Source organism: Nansenia antarctica, assembly GCF_963989245.1.
Source record: "Nansenia antarctica genome assembly, chromosome: 4".
Taxonomy (NCBI): Eukaryota; Metazoa; Chordata; class Actinopteri; order Argentiniformes; family Microstomatidae; genus Nansenia; species Nansenia antarctica.
Genome location: NC_137689.1, coordinates 75,835,523 through 75,859,066, shown reverse-complemented (window position 1 = coordinate 75,859,066; position 23,544 = coordinate 75,835,523). Strand labels below are relative to the sequence as shown.

Here is a 23,544-nt window from a genome sequence, read left to right as displayed (position 1 = left end):
GTTTTATATTATATTCTTTGAACAACAGAACGGGACAGGCGCCAGAAACTGCCATAATATACCATACATATTATCTGCCATATATCGTACCTCCGTTTTATATTGAGAAATATGATGATAAATACATATAGGGCGGAGGTATGCTATGTGTCCCTAAGAACTTCTATTGCCCCCCTTGTACTGTTTCTCAGTTTCTCCGGCAATAAAAAAAAAAAAATGTTTTAGTAGAAGGCGATAATAGGGAGAAGGTTTTTCCTTCTATCAGTGGCCCCGGGCCCGAGCTAGAGTACTCTTCCTGCAACGAATGGTGGACTGCTGATTCACATGCTTAGTATTCAAATGTATTGATTGTAAGTCGCTTTGGAATAAGGCGTCTGCTAAATGCCAAAAACGTAAATGTAAATGTAAAATGTGGTGTGTGGCTGGGGTGGGGGAACCCGATGTCTTTGTTCATTGATCGGAAACGATCGAGCCATCAACCGTCCCCCCATCAAGCGCATGTCTTATTGAGTCAACATGAGTTGACTCGCTGGAACGAGACAGACTGATACATCCACCACAAACAAATACAATACAAAACCTGACCTACATAGTCTAAAACTAAACTAAAACTACATAGTCTAAAACTAAACTAAAACTACATAGTCTAAAACTAAAACTAGTCTAAAACAGTCTAAGATAGTCTAAACCTAAACTAAAACTACAAAACCTAAAACTAGACAGCTAAAGAGCTAGGGACAGGGAGGGGTCAGCAATGGGCAAAGGGGAGGGTCAACTCAATTGCAAGAACAAATCATAGACTCGAGCTTGAAACTGGAAAGAGGGATCAGAAGATGAGACAGTTTCAGACTCTGCTGTAAAGAATTCCAGGAGGAAGGGTGTGTGTGTGTGTGTGTGTGTGTGTGTGTGTGTGTGTGTGTGTGTGTGTGTGTGTGTGTGTGTGTGGTGTGTGTGTGTGTGTGTGTGTGTGTGTGTGTGTGTGTGTGTGTGTGAACCCAGAACACCTTGTGAGCTAAACTGCATTTTAAGTACTTTACTGCAATAAAGTACATAAACTGTGACAGGGTCTGGTAGAAAAAATCCCCAAGGAGGGCAAGGTCATTTTCCCGTTTTTTTCGCGCATTCTGAGAGTGCAGTAGTCAAACAGGTGTGTTGTCTGCAGTCTTATCATTCTGGGGTAGAAGTGTAGAAGTTAATGTTTCAGGAAGAGCTTCCATTTCACAACCGACGGTTAGGCATCTCTCAGTTTAGCCAGTGGTGTCTTCATTCTAGAACACAGCAACAGTCCAGCCATGTCCCACGCCTTAGCGACCCTGGTAAGTCCTTAAGTGATTATACTGTCTATCTATTTTTAAAATTGTTTACATTGTTTTTTGACAGATAAACTGTACATGAACTGCCAGTTTGACATTCTTGTTTAAACATGTTACTGTTATGTGGTCCTCTGTGGTTCAGTGGGTAGAGAATGGTGCTAACAACGCTTAGGTTGTGGGTTCGATTCCCGCTGGAACCATATATATATATATATATATATATATATATATATATATATATATATATATATATACTGAAAATATGCATTCACTGCAATGTAAGTTGCTTTGGGTAAATAAATTCAGATAAATGGCGTATATTATTATTATTTATATATCTTATTAGTAAAATCATCCTCAGCCACTCAGAGACTCACCCTCACTCTCCACTTTTAAATCCCATCTCAAAACCTACCTGTTCTCCCATGCATACTGTAGGAGAAAGTTATTATATGCAATAAGACATTTTTCTACATTTAAGACTTAAAACTCACAACAGTAAATTGACTGTCTAGACTAGAGCAAGCATGTTCACTCTGGTGCCATCATTCCTCACCTTTGTTATACTGTAAGGAAGGGAGGGCCAGATTCCCCCCTAACCTTCATCCCCCATCATCTTTCTCCATGTACAAATCCACACCCCTTGCTACCCCCTGCTAATGATTGCTAACCATCTCCCCTAACACGAACCATCTCCCCTAACCCTGCCCCCCCCCTCCCCCCCTGGACATTGCTGTGTTAATTTGTTCCCTGTTGGTTAACTCTGTGTTCTATGTGCTCATGTTATCTGTTGCTTTGTTGTTTCTGTGTCTTGTGTTTTTCCCATATTGTCAGCGTCTTTGAGCCTCGGAAAAGCTCTATATAAATACAATGAATTATTATTATTATTATTAGTATTATTATTATTATTATTATGATGATGCTCCCTCTTCTCCATGCAGCTGGAGAGCCCTGTTCTTGTTGCAGCCATCTTCATCACTGGGATCGGCGGAACGTTCCAGTACGGCTTCCAGATCTCTGTCCTGACGTCCCCCTCGTCTGTGAGTTGATCCACTTCACTGGTGTCGATGTAGGAGAATGGTAGACCACCGTAGAGAATGGTAGACCACCGTAGAGGAATGGTAGACCACCGTAGAGGAATGGTAGACCACCGTAGGTAGACCACCGTAGACATTGGTAGACCACCGTAGAGAATGGTAGACCACCGTAGACATTGGTAGACCACCGTAGGGGCGGTAGACCCCCGTAGGGGCGGCTGTGGCGCAGGAGGTAGAGTCGGCGTCTAATGATCGCAAGGTCGGCAGATCAGCAGTTCGAGCCCCGGCTGGCCACATGTCGAAGTGTCCTTGAGCAAGACACTGAACCCCAAATTGCTTCCAATGAGCGGGCCGGCGCCTTGCATGGTAGCTTGTCGCCATTGGTGTGTGAATGTGTGTGTGAATGGGTGAATGAGAGGCCGTTGTAAAGAGCTTTGGAATAAGACGCTATTTAAGTCAGTACATTTACCATCTGAACGCCAGGAGATTGATGTCGCCCTGCTAAAACAGTCTAAATCATTGTCGGACGCAAATGATGTGGAGCTGTTTGATGAATCACTACACAGTAAAACAGATCAATCTCCAGTTGGTTAAAAAAAATAATTAAATAAATGTGTGAAATGAGAGAGAAGGTCTGGAATTGGGAAGTTACTGAATGACACGTTCACTGCTGTGTGTGGGAGGTCACATGGCTGCTGCTCCTCTGTGGCTCAGCTGGTAGAGCATGGTGCTGACAACGCTTAGGTTGTGGGTTCGATTCCTGCTGGGACCATGTTGTCAGTATGTTGAAAATGTATGCACTCACTGCAACTCACTGCAGGTACGTTGCTTTGGATAAAAGCTTCAGCTAAATGGCATATATTATTATAGTTTGTAGTTCATTAATTAAGGAGCTGGTGTTTGTAGTTCATTAAGGAGCTGGTGTTTGTAGTTCATTAAGGAGCTGGTGTTTGTAGTTCATTAAGGAGCTGGTGTTTGTAGTTCATTAAGGAGCTGGTGTTTGTAGTTCATTAAGGAGCTGGTGTTTGTAGTTCATTAAGGAGCTGGTGTTTGTAGTTCATTAAGGAGCTGGTGTTTGTAGTTCATTAAGGAGCTGGTGTTTGTAGTTCATTAAGGAGCTGGTATTTGTAGTTCATTAAGGAGCTGGTGTTTGTAGTTCATTAAGGAGCTGGTGTTTGTAGTTCATTATGGAGCTGGTATTTGTAGTTCATTAAGGAGCTGGTGATGTGTTTGTAGTTCATTAAGGAGCTGGTGTTTGTAGTTCATTAAGGAGCTGGTGTTTGTAGTTCATTAAGGAGCTGGTATTTGTAGTTCATTAAGGAGCTGGTGTTTGTAGTTCATTAAGGAGCTGGTGTTTGTAGTTCATTAAGGAGCTGGTGTTTGTAGTTCATTAAGGAGCTGGTGATGTGTTTGTAGTTCATTAAGGAGCTGGTGAACACCACCTGCGTGCGTCGGTACGGCGGGCCCCTGGAGGAGAGGCAGGTCAGCCTCATCTGGTCCTTCATCGTCTCCATCTTCTGCGTCGGGGGGCTGCTGGGGTCGCTGGCCGCCGGGCCGCTCACCTCCACATACGGACGGTAAGTTCCAGAACAACAGTGAACGTCGTGCTATAGGCCATGATGACATCATAACATCGTGCTATAGGCCATGATGCAGTCATAACATCGTGCTATAGGCCATGATGCAGTCGTAACATCGTGCTATAGGCCATGATGACATCATAACATCGTGCTATAGGCCATGATGACATCATAACATCGTGCTATAGGCCATGATGACATCATAACATCGTGCTATAGGCCCTGATGCAGTCATAACATCGTGCTATAGGCCATGATGACATCATAACATCGTGCTATAGGCCCTGATGACATCATAACATCGTGCTATAGGCCATGATGACATCATAACATCGTGCTATAGGCCCTGATGCAGGCATCTGTTGGAATGTGGTATTTGTCTGCTCTAGTCACAGGGTCAGCCATAGTCGGCGCCTTGCTCAAGGGCACATGCAGCTCCCTCCTGAGGCGGGGATCGAACCAGCGACCTTCTGATTCTGCTAGCCGGCCTCTCTAGCCTGTAGGCTACCACCCCCCCCCCACCCCCGCATGGCAGAATGGAGTGGGCAAAGGGAGGGCAGTCCTGGCCAGCGGTTCTATAGGGGCAGCAGTAGTCTAGAGCATGTGCCCTTGAGCAAGGCACTTAACCCCTAATTGCTCCAGGGGCGCCGACTATGGCTGACCCTGTGACTAGAGCAAAAGAAAAAACTAATTCCAACAATTGACTGACAAGTTGATTGCATGGGAAATAAAACTATTATTATTTATTATTATTTCATTATTGTCTGTCTGTCTGTCTGTCCCTCTCAGGAAGAGATGTCTGCTACTGAACAACGTGGTGGCCATGGTAGGAGCTGTGATGATGCTGCTGAGCAAGATGGCCGTGTCCTTTGAGATGATCATGGTTGGACGGCTGCTCTACGGCATCAACGCAGGTGAGCTGCAGACAGCCCTGACCAGGGTTCCCGCGCTGGTCTTAAAAAGCCTTAAAGTCTAAAATCCAGCAATCCGATTTATAAGGCCTAAAAAGGGCGCAAGTTTCAGTTATTAGGTCTAAAACATTAGGTGCTAGGTCTAAACAGGTGCAGCTCTTTCCTGCAAGGAAATCAGTCCGGCCACATCTATTTACGTGGAAATGAATGAAGCTGGAACCCAAAAAAATGCAATTCGCTGCCCTGGGAGAAATTATTGGCGAACGAAGCTACGGCAGGATGACAAAAAGCTCTCGCATGGTGTCGCGAATAGGTCTAAAATTCTATTCAAAGAGGTAAAAAAAGGTCTAAAAAGGTCTTAAATTTGACTTGTTGAAACTTGTAGGAACCCTGCCTAACGCCCTGGTCTGTCCATCAGGGTATGACTCAGCACAAAACCTGTCCCAATGAATCATCATACCTACTATGACGGTGTGTCACATGGCACTGTAACCTGCACAGCCTTTTCTGCACAACCTGATACTCCAATCTGAACTCTCCGTGCTGGTTTTGTTCACATTGAGAATGTCGATATGCTGATTAGCATTCTGCTGCTATCACCTGTTCTATTATTGACGCTATTGATTGTTGTTTATATCCTTTGGGGGTTTGGGGGCCGCTGCTGTGCGCTGGCGGGCAAACTGGAGGCAGTCGCTCTGAGTAGAGGGCTGCAAGGGAGTGTTCCTGGATATTCGCCCTTGCTTGCTTGCTTGCTTGCTTGCGTGTTCTGTCATCATGTGGTTTTAAATGTCCATCTCAGTTGTTGCTTTATCTTCTTTGCTCTTCGTGAAGCACATTGGTTCACATTTTGTGAGAAATACGCTATACAAATAAAAACTGATTTGATTTGATTATATCCTGCTTATTGTATAGTTTGTGAATTTGAGAGAAAAAAAAAAGTTTTAAAAGTCTTTGAAAATAGACATGGGTCATTGAAAGTGCTTGAATTCCACTCTCTCTCTCTCTCTCTCTCTCTCTCTCTCTCTCTCAAAAAATCTATATTCAAAAATGTTTTACTTAGCTCGTCAACTAGTAAATAAGTCTCTGTATTGCTTAACTTTACACATATTTCACAATATATTGTTTTGCTGTGCTGTGGTAGAGAAGGCAAGAGACCATCTAGTGTTCACACACACGCCTCTCTTTTTAATTGTTGTCTGTGAGCGGATAGTTCCTATTATATAAACTCTCATTTAGATCTGTCTCAAACTATGCCGTGTTGGGTCCTTGAATTTGAGGGAATTGAGTCTTGAAAGTCCTTGAAAGGGGCTTGAGTTTGATGTTTCAGAAGGTGTGGGAACCCTGCTCTCTATTCACACCATGTACCTGGGGTTGTGTTGTGCAGGGTCAGGGGTCAGAGGTCAGGGGTCAGCCTCTCTGATGTACCTGGGGTTGTGTTGTGCAGGGTCAGGGGTCAGGGGTCAGCCTCTCTGATGTACCTGGGGTTGTGTTGTGTTGTGCAGGGGTCAGCCTGACGGTCCACACCATGTACCTGGTGGAGTGCGCCCCCCGGCGTCTGCGGGGGATGGTGGGCGTGTGTGTCGCCACCTTCGTCTCCCTGGGGAGGTTCTCTGGTCAACTTCTGGGGCTCAGGTGAGGAAATACCTGGGGTGGGCGGGGGGTACCTGGGGCTCAGGTGAGGTCAGGTAGGTGGGGGTCAGGTAGGTCAGGTGAGGTCAGGTGAGGTGAGGTGAGGTCAGGTGAGGTCAGGTGAGGTCAGGTGAGGTAGGTGGGGGTCAGGTGTCAGCAGGGATGGTTTTACATTCCAGATGACAGTCAGACTACTTTATAAATAAATAAACACTGTTTACACTGAGATGCGAGTGTTTGTTGTCTGTGGGGCCATGTCTGCTTGTGTTGTTGTGGGTTGTACTTATCGGAGATTGGCCCTCAGTTTTAACCTGTTTACCCTACTAACCAGGGGGGTATTCCATCAACGTCGCTAAAGGAAAATCCAGGCTTATTTTGTCTAAATCTCTGGAGAACATTATCAAAATAAGGCTGGGTTGGATTTGGTCTAAATCTCTGGGGATTTATCAAAATCAAGCCTGGATTGTCCTTTAGTAACGTTGATGGAACACCCCCCAGGTAAGGACAGCTGACAGCGTGTGATGATGTGATTGGTTGACCCCCTGCAGCGAGCTGCTGGGGACGGAGGAGAGGTGGCCCTGGCTGCTGGGGTTCAGCGGGGCGACCGCCCTCCTCCAGCTCCTCACCCTGCCCTTCCTCCCCGAGTCGCCCCGATACCTGCTGCTGGACCGCGGGGACCGCCAGGGCTGTGAGGACGGTACGCCAGGGAGGAGAAATAATAACAATAATAATTCATTGTATTTATATAGCGTTTTTCCGGGGCTCAAAGATGCTGACAATATGGTAAAAACAGAAAACACAGAAACAACAAGCAACAGCACATAGAACAGAGTCAATATCACCATCATCATCATCATCATCATCATCATTTCTGACCTCACACTGTATTCTTTAACAATGTTGTTAATATGCGTAACTGTGTGTTAGTCTCTGTCGTCCTGTTGTGTCCACTCTCTATATTTATTCCCTTTTTCCATTCTATTTATTCCCTATTTTTATTCATGATCTATTATGTGTCTCTTTATCCCCCCCATACTCTATTAAATCTCTCTGCTGTGAGAAAGACATTCCCCCCTCGGGGATAAATAAAGAAACTTCCATTATTCATATGATAACGTGAGTCTTTCTGGTCTGTCCTTCATGTGTTTTGTCCCCCGCCCCCCCCCCGTAGCGGTGCGCAGGTTGTGGGGGGGCAGCCGGGACCACAGCGGGGAGGTGGAGGAGATGCTGCAGGAGCACGCGGCCCAGAAGGGCGTCTGCAGCCACACGGTGGTGCAGCTGCTGAGGGATGCGGCCATGCGCTGGCAGCTGCTGACCATCCTGGTCACCTTCTCCACCCTGCAGCTCTGCGGCATCAACGCTGTGAGTCACGCCCCCCCGCCCCTGGTCACATGACCCCTGGCAGTCACATGACCCCTGGCAGTCACATGAACTCTGGCAGTCACATGACCTCTGGCAGTCACATGACCTCTGGCAGTCACATGACCCCTGGCAGTCACATGACCCCTGGCAGCCTCATGACCTCTGGCAGTCACATGACCCCTGGCAGTCACATGACCCCTGGCAGTCACATGACCCCTGGCAGCCTCATGACCTCTGGCAGTCACATGACCCCTGGCAATCAGCCTTGCATGGTAGCTTGCTGCCATTGGTGTGTGAATGGGTGAATGAGAGGCTGTTGGAAAGCGCTTTGGAGAAAGGCGCTATATACTGTAAGTGCAGTCCATTTACCTTTACTTTGTGTGTGTGTGTGTGTGTGTGTGTGTGTGTGTGTGTCTCTGTGTGTGTCTCTGTGTGTGTGTCTCTCTGTGTGTGTGTGTGTGTGTGTGTGTGTCTGTGTGTGTGTGTGTGTGTGTCTGTGTGTGTGTGTGTGTGTCTGTCTCTGTGTGTGTGTGTGTCTGTCTCTGTGTGTGTGTGTGTGTGTGTGTGTGTGTGTGTGTGTGTGTGTGTGTGTGTGTGTGTGTGTGTGTGTGTGTGTGTGTGTGCAGGTGTACCTCTACTCCTTTGACGTGTTCAGCGCAGCGGGGATCCCGGCCGGCCAGCTGCGGCAGGTTGCCTTGGGAACGGGCCTGTGTGAGATCTGCACCTCCGTGGCGTGTGTGAGTCCTCCTGTGTCTCACCACAGCTCTGTGTCCCCCCTTATACTAGGGGGGGGGGGGGCTGTTATACTGGGGGGGCCCTGTTATACTGGTATGATGAATGAATGGACTTTATTGTCATTGCTACAGTACAGGTACCAAACAACGAAATTTAGGAGGACAATCAGACCTGTAGTGAGCCAGTCTGTGCTATAGCAAAATCGATTCTTTTAAGGATAATGTTAACTTCCCCCTGCTTAAGTAATGAAATGATACATGACATGAGAAAAATGGCTTGAATCATCAATAAACTGTATTTCGAAATCAAATGAAAGTTCACAACAAAATATATACAACACAAATAACAATCCCTAACCAGTCCCGTTTGTCCGCAATGCGAACTATAGCTGGATCAAAGAGAATGAGTCTCAACAACCCTAGCCTATTAGGCCCGTCCACAGGGTTCCAGGCTGAATCAAAGTCATTTTGTCCAACGCAGGACGGAAAAACGCACGGCGCAACGAGACTGATCAGTCTTAATTAAACCCCCCCAAAAAGGCAATTGCATAAAACCCAAAAGAAAACAAAATAGATCGCTCTCACCCGTTCCTTGGGAGAGATGTGGAACAGCGATGAGCGTTGAGTAGAATTGGTTTGGTCAACTCTTGCGATGACCAGGTAATCCACATACGACGGTGATAAAAAGTGTCTCTGTGATCTCCGTGTAATAAACTAACTTGATTTCCCCGGATCAACGGTTCAAACTTTAGTCCGTCAGTGTGGTAACTTAAGCCGCTGCAATACTAAAACTGGCGCGCTCGTATCTGCTTCTCTCCAAATATTTCTCCCAAAACAACCCCCTTTGCTTCCTACTTGACCCCTCCCTTATAGTGGACAGGTGCCTCCAAAAGTCGCGTCTTTCCCCGATCGACCCGTACATTGCCAATGGACATAGTATTGAACATGGACAGAAACAAATGACCTTTCACCACACATGACATGTTTCTTTTTCATTTACCCACACCATATACACCTTTGAGGACATTTCATTTCAATAACCCCTTTCATACGTTATTTTCTGGGTAATTAATTATAGTACACCATATATATTTATGGCACATTTGGCAGTGCCACACCGGGGGGCCCTGTTATACTGGGGGGGGGCATATGTGACACGTTCTAATGCTTTGGTCCTCATGTCAGGATCTGATGTAATGATCTGACTTTTCTTTAGAAAAATGTGAATACGTTTCTGCGTTGTTGAAAATCAACGACACATCGCTAGTCAACTAACACAGTTTGTTTTGTGAGCCTGCTAACAATGTAAAGTAGTGTTCTAGTTAACTAGGTAACAATGTAAAGTAGTGTTCTAGTTAACTAGGTAACAATGTAAAGTAGTGTTGTAGTTAACTAGGTAACAATGTAAAGTAGTGTTCTAGTTAACTAGGTAATAATGTAAAGTAGTGTTCTAGTTAACTAGGTAGCAGTGGGGGATTACTCGCCCAATCCATTGCCTTGCAGCATTTTGGCTTGAGTTTTCTCTTGTGATTCTCAACAACGTTGAAACGTAGTTCCGTGTTTCAAAAGAAAAGTCTGAACATTTTGATTGGTTGCCGACATGCGGACCAGATGACCAGACTGTGTCACATATGTTCTCACATGTCAGATCTGTTGTCACAATGAAAAGTGTCTTACCTGTGTCTTACCTGCGTCTTACCTGTGTCTTACCTGTGTCTTACCTGTGTCTCACCTGTGTCTCACCTGTATCTCACCTGTATCTGTTGAGAGTCAGAACATCCACAGGGCTCACCTTGACACCATTTGTTTAGTCATGATGACACCGCCTGTTATTATGCACTAATAGCGCCCCCCTGTGGCGTGTTAATTGTGTGTGTAACGATGGTCAAACAGCCAAACTTCTTTCATTTAATTCGTTTATTTGACCTGCAGAGAAGACATATAGAACACAATTCTTCTCTGGTCTGCTTGTGAATCCATTGAGATGGCGGCCATGTTCTCCCACCACCGTCTATGTACATTTCACATCAGGACAATTTGTTCACAGAAAGAACACAAACTTCCCTCAAACATTACAAATAACAATTACAAACAACATGTGGAGCGACATACCTGCAGAGAAGACATATAGAACACAATTCTTCTCTGGTCTGCTTGTGAATCTGCATGTTCAAAACAACATACAATAAATGTTCTGTTTCACATCATCACAATACATCACATCATCACAATACATGTAAAAACAAACAGCACAGTACTACACCAACACCTTCACCCTACATTACAAGATTCTCCATACAAACAACAAAACACGAGGAGCATTTTACATAGCGCACATACCCATTGAGATGGCGGCCATGTTCTAGTTCCACCGTAAGTACGGCAACAAGAGAAGGACAAAAGAACACGCAGACCTGCAGTACACCCAAACTCCAAAGGGGGGCTCCAACAACAACCAGGGCTGCTCAAGCACGGCGAAACTCATCTATATTCACCACAACTAAACATACATTCCCAACTCTGTTACACCCACCTCCCCTGAATTTCGCCAACCTTGAGCAGCAACTATACATTTAAACACTACTTTTTACTTTTTACACTATTACATAGGGCCGCCAAAGGACAGGACAGCCAACTTGAAAAGTATCCTATAAGGATGAAGTGGAAAGAGAGGTAACCTATCTCTCCAACCAACTACTGGCGGTAGGATGCGTTCTACACCCCACAAGACCCTTTTTTTTTTTTTTTCTGTGTATTACTAGCCTTCAAGAGGCCACAACCTCTTATGAAACAATCAGAATAACGAACAAACCTATATGTCATAGGATGTCAGTGTGCACAGTGTATACATGCACTGAACTGAGCTTCGGCTTATCTAACTGTGGGAAGCCTGAAACACTGACCTACAAACAGCTCGAATGTTTGACTTAGTGTCTTGGATAATGTCTTGTCCTGACATAGTATAAATCAATCTGTCAACTGGTTTGATAAGGCGACCAAACTTGGACTTGACCTGTGTGACTGTACTAGGATGTTCGCACTGTGTAACAGAAGCTAGAGTGTCAGTACGCTGTGTGTCACTAGCATCATCTATCTGATTCGTGTTACCAGAAACATCAGTACAATCATCAGCGCTAACCACAAATCTAGAATCAGAGTTAATGGACTGATCTACCATTTGCTCCTCAGCCATCTGCTCGGGAACCCTCTGAGGGGCAAACGAGACTGAAGACACTACAGTGTTAGTAGCCTCTGTCCGTGAGTGGTCAGGGAATGGTAACTGGGTGACCCACTCCAGGGTTCTTCCCTTGGGATCCTTGGGCTCTGGAACAGTCAAGGGAACATCCCTCTCCCGAACAGCTCTACCCCCATACTCCATGTCTTCAACCTCCCCTCCCTCACTCCCAGGACAGGAATCCACTCTCTCCGACTCGAACGCGGTTCCTCTACTCACTTCCCCAGGCAAGGAATCCTGTTCCACTTCCGACACGGACATGTCACTTGGCTCATTTGATGTATGAACAGCAGACAGGGATGAAACTGGGTCAGAGATCACACTCGTATCATACACCGGCAGAAAGTTCACCAACAACAATAGATTACGGTGGACTACCTTCTCTCGTCCAGTGACAGTGTCTTGTATCCTATATGTGTGAGTCTCAGAGTTCCTATCCACCACAGTATATACAGTAGACTCCCAACGGTCAGCCACCTTTCTCTTTCCTCTCTCTCTCTTGTTCGCCAACAGCACACGGTCTCCGACGTCAATGGTGGGCCCTTTCACTCGTCTGTTGTAGAGCTCTGTGTGACGGTGCTGTTCTTTTATGACATGTTCCTGGGCTATGACCATAGCTTCTCTCAGATCCTTCGTGAGAGACATCACATACTTGTCGTAGCTGACCACAGCTGGATCATTCAGGACTGTCCGGAAGAGTATATCGACAGGGAGACGAGGAGTACGCCCAAACATCAGATAGAAAGGTGCATAGCCAGTTGACTCATGCGCTGTGCTATTGTACATGAACGTCAGAGTTTGCAAACGCCTCGGCCAGTTGATTTTTGCCTCTGGTTCAAGCGCTCGGATCATGTTACCGAGAGTTCTATTGAAACGTTCCACACTACCGTTACCCATCGGGTGATACGGGGTTGTGTGCGACTTTCTGACACCGGAGACTCTGAGCAGCTCACTCACTAGTTGACTCTCGAAGCTAGCTCCCTGGTCGCTGTGGATACGTTCTGGGAACCCAAAGACGCAGAAGAACTTGTCCCATAGAACTCTCGCCACCTGTTTGGCTGACTGATCTTTGCAGGGGAATGCCTGGGCCATTCTTGTAAAATGGTCAGTAACAACTAACACATCAACTGACTTGTTCCTTGAGTCCTCCGCTGACCAGAAATCAATGCAAACCAGCTGAAGTGGCCTGGTTGATGTGATACTCTGCAAAGGCGCCCTCGCAGCAGGTTCAACAGTCTTACTGACAATACACCGCTGGCAGTTACGGACGTAGTCTCTTACGTCTCTGTCGAGGTTGAGCCAGAAGAACCTCTGTCTGGCCAAGCCAAGACTCCTGAACTGACCTTGATGGCCGGCATGGTCATGAACACCTCTCAGAACTTCAACTTTCTTAGACTCAGGAACCACATACTGGCGGCGTTTTGACTTCACGACTTGATCCCTCGAGACTCTGTAGAGTATCCCATTGCTCACAACAAGTTTCTCCCAGTGCTTCAGGTACCTCATGACTGTGACTGATTCCTTATCTCTCTCTCTCCTGGAGGGTCTCCGATGTCTCTCCACATAGTACAAGACTCGAGAGAGAGTTCTGTCTCTGAGCTGTTCATCCCGGAGTTCCTTCTCACTGTAAGCAGGAAGTGAGTCCTGACCACCTGGGACTAACTGAGGCAAATGGTGCAAGACTGCTACAGCACGCGTTCTTGCTCCGACCTCCCACAGATCGTCATATGACTGTAGAACAACAGACACTTCATCCATCTCCATAGACTGAGCGTGGACATGCAGAGGTGATGGGACACTTTGAGCGTAACTCTCTGCCTGGCGTGGAGTGTCACCACTATCATTGGACGACCGGAAGGCGTCCTGTACAGAAGCACTCGACACATCCTGGACTTCGGAGAGGAGATTCTTGTAGGGCTCTTCAAGTAATCTGTGACTGACTCTCTGCTTGACGAAAGGCACACGACTCAAGGCATCAGCGACAACATTCTGTGGGCCTGGCACGTACTTGATGTCGAAGTTATAGCTCGCTAACTTAGCCACCCATCGTTGCTCGCAGCAGTCCAGCTTGGGCTTCGTCATGATATGAGTCAATGGATTATTGTCCGTCCAAACAGTGAAATCATGCCCCTTCAACCAATGGCTAAACTTGTCACAGACACTCCACTTCAAGGCTAGGAATTCCAACCGATGGGCTGGGTAGTTTCTCTGAGACTGAGAGAGGGACTTGCTGGCGAATGCGATTGGCCTCGCTCGGTCTTCACCCTCTTGGATCTGCGACAGGACAGCACCGATGCCATCAAGGGACGCGTCCGTTGACAGCATGAAGGGACGGCTGAAATCAGGGTGAGCCAGGACAGCCGTCTCAACCAGCGCCGTTTTCAGCTTCTGGAAAGCCTGCTCCGTTTCGGGGGTCCAGTCAGTAACCTTCAACTTCCTGCTTTGTGACCTTTGTTTGGACTGTTTCACCTTCCCTTTTCTCTTCTGGCCCGTCAACAGAGAGAAGAGAGGCTTTGCAATAGCGGAGAAGCTAGGCACAAAGTGCTGGTAATAATTGATCATCCCCAAGAAAGATCTGATTCGTTTCTGTGAGGGGGTTACACCGTCCGCTTCCATCAGGTCAGCACTTGTCATCTTTGCGATGCTCTCAACTTTGCTGGGATCAGTCAACACACCGTTGTCATTAATTATGTGGCCGAGGAATTTGACGGATTTCCGGAGAAAAAAACACTTCTTGGGGGCCAATTTCAGGTTATGACCACGCAGTCTACTGAACACCATCTCCAAGCGTTCCAGAGCTGTCCTCTCATCAGGGGCGTACACCAATAAATCATCCAGGTAAACCAGTAAGCTCAGATAGTTCTGGTCTCCGAAAATGCTAGTCATCATACGCATGAAGCTCCCAGGACTATTACAGAGGCCCTGCGGGAGGCGATTATACTCATACAAGCCCATAGGTGTTGTAAAGGCAGAGTACTTTCTGTCATCCTCGTGTAGTGGCATGTTATAAAACCCTGAGGTTAGATCCATAGTACTAAACAAGGAGTTACCTCCAAGTGCAGCTAAGCAGTCGGCCTGGTGAGGGAGAGGGTGAGCATCCTTCAGGGTCCTCTTGTTCAGCCAGCGAAAGTCTGTACAGATACGGAGATCTCCGTTCTTTTTCCATACAAGAACCAACGGAGATGCATATTCACTGGTTGACTTCCTGATTATATCTTTCTCCTCCATCTCACTCAGTACTTGGCGCAACTTCTGATACTGACTGGGGGGCACTCGTCTGAATGGGAGCCGGAATGGCCTGTGATCTGAGAGGTGAATGCGATGTATGAAGCCCTTTGCCTCTCCACAATCCAGGTGATGGCGTGAGAAGATGTCCTTGTAGCGCACAACCAGGTCAGCCATCTTGCTTCTACACTGTTCAGACACGTCACAGGAGTGTATGTCGAGCCCACTCAATCCCATGTACTTCAGTTCCTCATCAACAGTGCGGGCCGCATTTTCACTGGACGGGGTTACTTGACAGCAACTGAGTAGTGGGACCTCAGCAGGTCCGGTCTCATCCATGTCCTCGAGCGCAATGCAGGAGAAGACGTCGGCCAATTTAGCATTGCGTCTTACCAAGACGGGCCTGTCGGACGAATTGATCAGCTTCAATGGAACCCATCCGTCTCCCCACAAAGGAGTAACAACTCTGGCCACCAGAACCCCTCTTGGAGCTGAGCGACACGATGTGGGCTCTGTCATCACAGCGCTACCAGGAGACACAATAGTGGACTTGGGTAGCTTGCCCCACATCAGGTACTCCCGACCAGGCTCAAGACACACGGCTGAGTTGCACCTGACTGTGCCTATCTTGTCAGGTATGACGTCACCTCGCCAACGGTTCAGACCAGCGAGCATCGAGAGAAACTGTTCAGATTCTGGATCGCCAGCAGGACAGGGCGTAGACACAGCCTTCCAGTAGCCATCACATTGCTTATACTGCCGGAGGATATATTTAATAACATTGGTGCCTAGTATCAACTCATCATGCTGGCCTTCAACTACCAGAGTGGGAACCATAATCCTACAGCCATACACCTCCATTTCCACGTTGAAAGCTGACTCAGGCTTGACACGGCGACCACCACAGCCAACAAGCACCACATTTGAACTGAACTGGTTATGCTCTGTAGCAACTCCAACCTCTCTAAGCTTTCCCTCTGCCGTCTTACTCATTGTACAAGCCATAGACCCACTGTCTAGCATAGCATTTAGAGTCACTGTATTACCAACTGTCACAGGTGTGTAGAAAAGGCTGTCACTACCACTAATTGTATGCGTATTCTGATAAACAATATCTTCAGAGTTATCACTTGAGCTTTTGAGAGCTATATACACTGTCTCAGCACTAGATTCGTCCTCACAATGGGAGTTTACTTGGCGACCTATACTTTCTCCCTCTGAATACAGGCCACCTAGTTTCCCTGGGGCTGAGGTGCTCGGGACGACCTGGTGGGACACTCAACTTTTGTGTGACCTGGGGCTAAACAGACAAAGCACAGCCTCTCTGACATGCAGTGTGAGATGGTAGTGTGTCTACTGTCATCACAGACTCGGCAGGCCTTCTCACGGGCGCCACCCTGGTATCTTCCGCCACGAGGAGCACTGTCACGCTGCTGCACTTTCCCCATCATCTGCTCCAGCCTCTCCATAATGCGAGCAAGAATCCTGTCTTCAGATTGCTGAGTGTTCTGGGCCACAGCAGTCGCGGAGGAGGGGCACGGAAGCTGGCCTAAAGCATGGTCCTGGGAAGGAATGAGGGTAGAAGGCGGACACTGTGTGTGGTACACTGGACCATGGGCAGGAGCAGGGGGGTACTGGGTGGAACACTGCTCAGACACAGACTGAATCGAAGGCTCTGGATGAGACTGCACAGTGTGGAGGGCGGTGGCATGGCTCTTCAATGGCACAGAACTACCGGTCCTGCCAGAGGCTCTCAGCTCTCTCTGATAATTATCAATCTTCAACTGTATGTCTCGTGAGCTCCACTCCTCAATAGCCTTGCATTCCAGAATACGGGATAGTCCAGAGTCCGGGCAATGCCTGACAAACATCCGTGCTACCTCTTCACCCACGTTCTCCATCCTCCTACCTTGTCTGCGAAGGCCCTCACCAGCTACATCAGCTGCTTTGTTGATCCTCAACCAGTAGTCTACAGGGTTCTCATTGGGTCTGGGTAGAGTGGCATAGAAATCTGACAACGGGAGGCATGATGACACATCACTGAAGTACTTGAGAAGGATATCATAGATGAGATCAGGGTTCTGCTTCACATCAAGTGTCTGATCGCTACGCAAACCAACCCTCACGACATCCTTTGCCTTACCCATCAGCCTTGCCAGTATCTCCTCAGCCTGTTCATGCATTGGACATTTCTGCTTTCTCAGATAAGCTTTAGACATGTCAATCCAGTCCTGGACTGAACACTTATCAGAACTATCACCTCGGAACATTGGTGGTTCCCTGTCTGATTTTACATTCACAGTAACGCGCGGAACCTCCTGTCTAACAACATTAGGATCAGTTACAGGATCTGGAGGCGATGTGCAGTTGAGGTGTGCACTGCTCATACTACTTGAGTGAACTACACCAGCTGAAATTAACTTGGTTACAATGGACTCGCCAATCTGAGCACCTAGCTGACCCATCATGTCTGAAAGGTGATGAAGAGCTTCAGTGTCATTAACACTGGGTGTGGATGTGGGAGGAGCCTCCCCTGTAAACTGTCCGACAGCAGCACAACCTGGGTCCTGACCTGACCCTGTGCCTCTACCACTGTCAATAAACAACTGGGAACACCCCACCTCCCTACTATTGACAGCACTGTCAATGTCAATGTCACTGTCGATGTCTATGACGGCACTGTCTGCTCTGCTCTGACATGCCCCCCATGCACCCCTCCCCATAGGCAACACTGGACTGGCAAAAATCTCATCATTAAAACCTGGCCTCTGAGCCATAGTGGTACAGACTTGCGTTGTGTAATATTACTGAATGAAAAAAATAATAATAATAATAATGTTTAAAAAAAAATATAAAGTTACAGCAGGACATAAAAACCAAAACAATCAAAGCACTTTTTAAACTGATATAATCACAGACCTCAGACTGAATGACCATTTACTATAATACTCTGACCACACTTGATCTATCACACTAAGACCTGGCATCCACGCAGCATCCACGGAGATCGGCGTTCAGCTGATCTTGAGATCGACGTGTCACGGCACCAGTGTAACGATGGTCAAACAGCCAAACTTCTTTCATTTAATTCGTTTATTTGACCTGCAGAGAAGACATATAGAACACAATTCTTCTCTGGTCTGCTTGTGAATCCATTGAGATGGCGGCCATGTTCTCCCACCACCGTCTATGTACATTTCACATCAGGACAATTTGTTCACAGAAAGAACACAAACTTCCCTCAAACATTACAAATAACAATTACAAACAACATGTGGAGCGACATACCTGCAGAGAAGACATATAGAACACAATTCTTCTCTGGTCTGCTTGTGAATCTGCATGTTCAAAACAACATACAATAAATGTTCTGTTTCACATCATCACAATACATCACATCATCACAATACATGTAAAAACAAACAGCACAGTACTACACCAACACCTTCACCCTACATTACAAGATTCTCCATACAAACAACAAAACACGAGGAGCATTTTACATAGCGCACATACCCATTGAGATGGCGGCCATGTTCTAGTTCCACCGTAAGTACGGCAACAAGAGAAGGACAAAAGAACACGCAGACCTGCAGTACACCCAAACTCCAAAGGGGGGCTCCAACAACAACCAGGGCTGCTCAAGCACGGCGAAACTCATCTATATTCACCACAACTAAACATACATTCCCAACTCTGTTACATGTGCACCTGGTGCAGTTGATGGTGAACATTAGATTTAGATTAGATTCAACCTTTGTCATTGCAGAGTACAGCGACATGTATTTTTTGCTCTAGACACAGGGTTAGCCATAGTCAGCGCCCCTGGAGCAATTAGGGGTTAAGTGCCTTGCTCAAGGGCACAACGGCAGCGTTAGGCACCTTAGTTATGATGGCAGCAGCCCTCCAGTCACCAGCTCACATGCAGCTCCCTCCTGAGGCGGGGGATCGAACCAGCGACCCTCTGATTGCCGCCCCCGACAGTGTTAACTGTGAAACTCTGACACCTTCTTCCGGGGTCATAGGTCATGGTCATCGAGAGCACAGGGAAGAAGCTGCTCCTCTACCGGGGGTACCTCTGCATGGCGGCAGCTCTGGGCCTCCTCACTGTCACCCTCTACCTGCAGGTACGCCTCTCCTCCTCCTCTCTGTCTCTCTGCCTGCAGGTACACCTCTCCTCCTCACTGTCACTCTACCTGCAGGTACGCCTCTCCTCCTCCTCTCTGTCTCTCTACATGCAGGTACGCCTCTCCTCCTCTCTGTCTCTCTAACTGCAGGTACGCCTCTCCTCCTCTCTGTCTCTCTACCTGCAGGTACGTCTCTCCTCCTCCTCTCTGTCTCTCTACCTGCAGGTACGCCTCTCCACACCCTGGTTCAACACACAGTCACTTATTGGGTTCATAGTTTGTTAATACTATATTATTACTATACTATACTACAATACTATACATACTATAGTATATATTATTAACAAACTATGAACCCAACAACCGATTGTGTGAATCATACCGACAGAATCATAACGAAACTATTACTACTACTATACTACGAAACTATAACTAACTAGAAGGTTAGTTCTGGTCATAGTTTCGTTATGATTCTGGTTTACAGAATCAATAGCTCGTAAATAAAACTAAATATAAAATGAACCCAGGTGATGATGTGTTGTTCCTCAGAAACACGTCTCCTGGATGCCGTACTGCAGTATGGTCCTCATCTTCATCTTCATCTTCCTCTTCTCCAGCGGACCAGGTGGGTCTAGGGTCAGGTTTAAGCCTCGCCTGTGAAGCCGACCCTACATGTTCTAATCCCTGCCGTGTGATTGGCTCCCTAGCTGGAGTGACAGGTCCTCTGCCAGGGGAGATCTTCTCTCAGCGCTACAAGTCAGCGGGCTTCACCATCGCCACCACGCTCAACTGGACCGGCCTGTTCCTCCTGGGCCTGACCTTCCCTCTCATAGTGGTGAGCTGCTCCTCTGGACCCACACACCTTCTGCACCTTCATTCATTCATTTTAGATTTTGGCCATTTAGCAGACGCCTTATCGCCTTATCCCAAAGCGACTTACAATCGCTACACTTGACTAAGCAAGTGAATCAGTCATCAGCTGCGTTCGAAAATTCACTCTGGAAATCTGATCAGCACTCATGGAATGCCCTTTTGTCCAATCAAATCACTTGGGCTCTTTATGATGTTGAACCCAGTGTGCACTCGGCGCTCTGAGAGCGAATTTACGAAGGCAGCCCCATTGACAGGAGAGTAAGATTTGAAAAATAACTGACATTTGAAAAATAACTGACATTTGAAAAATAACTGACATTTGAAAAATTACGCAACTCAGGAACAGTTGTCAGGTATCAGGTGTCTCAGGTGACACAGTACAGGGGGGTAGTGGATGTCTCAGGAGGAGCAGTTAAGGTGTAACCTGAAGAGATGGAGGTTTTCAGTCTCCGATGGAAGATGGGTAGTGAGTGACTCTGCAGTCCTGACAGCCGTGGGAAGCTCATTCCACCAGCGGGGAGCCAGGGTAGTGAACCTGTACTCACATCTACTGAGAAAACCTAACTAGAAGTCTGGCAAAAAAGAGGTAGTTGTATAATTAAGAACAGTCACATCTGGTTGTATAATTAAGAACAGTATCTGGCAGGATTCAATAGTTGTAATTGTAACAGTTGTTGCCTGTCCCTTTCTCTGGAACCTGGAGCCTCAGACATTTACAGTTTACTACTTTACTTCTGTAGTAAAGAAAAATACATTCATTCATTCGCATTGAATCCTGAAATGACAGAAGATGTCTTGAATAAGTTTGATTCATGACATGAAACGGAGGTTTGACCAATCTTTTTTATTTGGACTGTAATGGCACCAGATGTCCACTTATAAAAGCTCACACACACACACACACACACACACACACTCAAACAAAATGTGTATTTTTGTTGCAGGAACATTTGGACTACTTTTGTTTCCTCATCTTCTTGTGCTTCTGTTTCCTGTCCGGGGTGTTTGTGTGGTACAACGTCCCTGAGACCAAGAACCGGACCATCCTGGAGATCACGTCTGAGTTCAGCCGGATGCACCCCCGACACCCCCTCTCAGGAGAGAGCAAACCCAGGCAGTTAGAAGCCGGCGACACAGAGTATTGCAGAGCCACTAAACTCTGAAAGCTGATATTGCCTTTGTGTCTTCTTGGTATTGAGATGTAAATATAGCACCAACATAAATAATGGTGTGTTTGAAACGAAGTACGAGGCAAAAATCATTATTGCGTTATGTGTTTGGGACCGGCTACAGTGATCCACATAATGAACGGCCCGTGGCCTCAGCTGTTTGCAATTATAAAAATGACTCGCCTGTGTGTCACACTGGGTTTTCTCTTTTCCTGCTTAAAGATTGATGACAACCTAACCGTGTGCATTACATTGACACTCCTCTGCAATTAAGATTTGCTCAACCTCCGAGCCATTTCCTGTTTGCTAGCCGTTTTAATGGTAAATCGTTAAACTGGTTTTAACTTGGAAACATTAAAAGATGGATTGTGCGTACAGGCTAATGACATCCTTGAGCCTCTGGGCCTCCAAGGCTAACGTGATTGGTTTGTTTAGTGTTTGTCACCAAGCCCAGAGGTCTGAGGGTGAGGGTGAGGGTGAGGTTGTCACCAAGCCTAGGTGTCTGAGGTTGAGGGTGAGGTTGTCACCGAGGCAAACAGACATGAGGGAGGGTGTACCTCCAACAGCCAACAGTCATAAACCAGGACCTGTTTCTGCCATATATTTATTTAATGGTTTTTATATCCCATTTTATTGACATGGACTCTTTCCATTAATGAACCAGAACCAGGCTCCACACCTTTGGAACTCTCTACCTGACAACCTGATTCCTGTTCAGCCTGTTGAAACTCTCTCCCTGACAACCTGATTCCTGTTCAGACTGTTGAAACTCTCTCCCTGACAACCTGATTCCTGTTCAGACTGTTGAAACTCTCTCCCTGACAACCTGATTCCTGTTCAGCCTGTTGAAACTCTCTCCCTGACAACCCTAGGCCTGTTCAGACTGTTGTCTTTGCTGTTTTTGCCTTTGTCTTTTAAATTGTGTTTGCTTGTATATTGTTGTTTTTTATGTCCTATGCACCAACCGCACCAAGTCAATTTCCTGTATGTGCAAATATACTTGGCAATAAAAGTAATTGTGATTCTGATTATGGAGGTCTCTTCCTGACATTCTGGTTCTAGAGCTCTCTACCTGACATTCTGGTTCTAGAGCTCTCTACCTGACATTCTGGTTCTAGAGCTCTCTACCTGACATTCTGGTTCTAGAGCTCTCTACCTGACATTCTGGTTCTAGAGCTCTCTACCTGACATTCTGGTTCTAGAGCTCTCTACCTGACATTCTGGTTCTAGAGCTCTCTACCTGACATTCTGGTTCTGGAGGTCTCTACCTGACATACTGGTTCTGGAGGTCTCTACCTGATATCCTGGTTCTAGAGCTCTCTACCTGACATCCTGGTTCTGGAGGTCTCTACCTGACATCCTGGTTCTAGAGCTCTCTACCTGACATTCTGGTTCTGGAGGTCTCTACCTGAGTGATTTATTATTATTCTTGTTATTATTATTATTAGGCTAAAAATTAGGCTAAAAATTTGGCTAATTAATTAATAATAATTAATACTAACAACAAAAACAACAGGAACCGCAGTATGTTTACTGTAATCGTATTGTATTGTGGAAATACGTGATATTAAAAACGGTTGCCTCCGATGTCTTAAAAAACATCAATAAATGTTATGCCTTAGGCCGTATCTGGAACAGACACAGTGTTAACTAGTGTTAATGTCTGGCTGTGTCCAGGGTTAGGGTGTTAACTAGTGTTAATGTCTGGCTGTGTCCAGGGTTAAGGTGTTAACTAGTGTTAATGTCTGGCTGTGTCCAGGGTTAAGGTGTTAACTAGTGTTAATGTCTGGCTGTGTCCAGGGTTAGGGTGTTAACTAGTGTTAATGTCTGGCTGTGTCCAGGGTTAAGGTGTTAACTAGTGTTAATGTCTGGCTGTGTCCAGGGTTAAGGTGTTAACTAGTGTTAATGTCTGGCTGTGTCCAGGGTTAAGGTGTTAACTAGTGTTAATGTCTGGCTGTGTCCAGGGTTAAGGTGTTAACTAGTGTTAATGTCTGGCTGTGTCCAGGGTTAAGGTGTTAACTAGTGTTAATGTCTGGCTGTGTCCAGGGTTAGGGTGTTAACTAGTGTTAATGTCTGGCTGTGTCCAGGGTTAAGGTGTTAACTAGTGTTAATGTCTGGCTGTGTCCAGGGTTAAGGTGTTAACTAGTGTTAATGTCTGTCTGTGTCCAGGGTTAGGGTGTTAACTAGTGTTAATGTCTGGCTGTGTCCAGGGTTAAGGAGGAGCTGTGCTGTTGCACTAATCTGGAGGAGCGCGTCTCCCCTCTGCGTCTGTGCGCCTCTGATAACAGGGGCTGCGTTCGTAAACTCGCTCTGAGAGCGCCGGAGCGCACGCTGGCTTCGACGTCATAA

At 46.6% G+C, this 23,544-nt stretch overlaps 1 protein-coding gene across 1 annotated transcript; it reads left to right on the top strand.

Annotated features, from left to right (window-relative positions):
- Window positions 1-1,292: 1,292 nt before the first annotated feature.
- Window positions 1,293-21,189, top strand: LOC308156394 (solute carrier family 2, facilitated glucose transporter member 11-like; the record flags this gene model as incomplete). The annotated part of the gene is made up of 12 exons (XM_080529732.1): window positions 1,293-1,316; window positions 2,234-2,353; window positions 3,767-3,927; window positions 4,720-4,844; window positions 6,344-6,473; window positions 7,019-7,167; window positions 7,642-7,832; window positions 8,459-8,569; window positions 19,052-19,153; window positions 19,703-19,778; window positions 19,861-19,988; window positions 20,971-21,189. 12 exons carry the CDS (start codon window positions 1,293-1,295, stop codon window positions 21,187-21,189), a joined length of 1,536 nt encoding a protein of 511 aa, XP_080385858.1.
- Window positions 21,190-23,544: the final 2,355 nt, after the last annotated feature.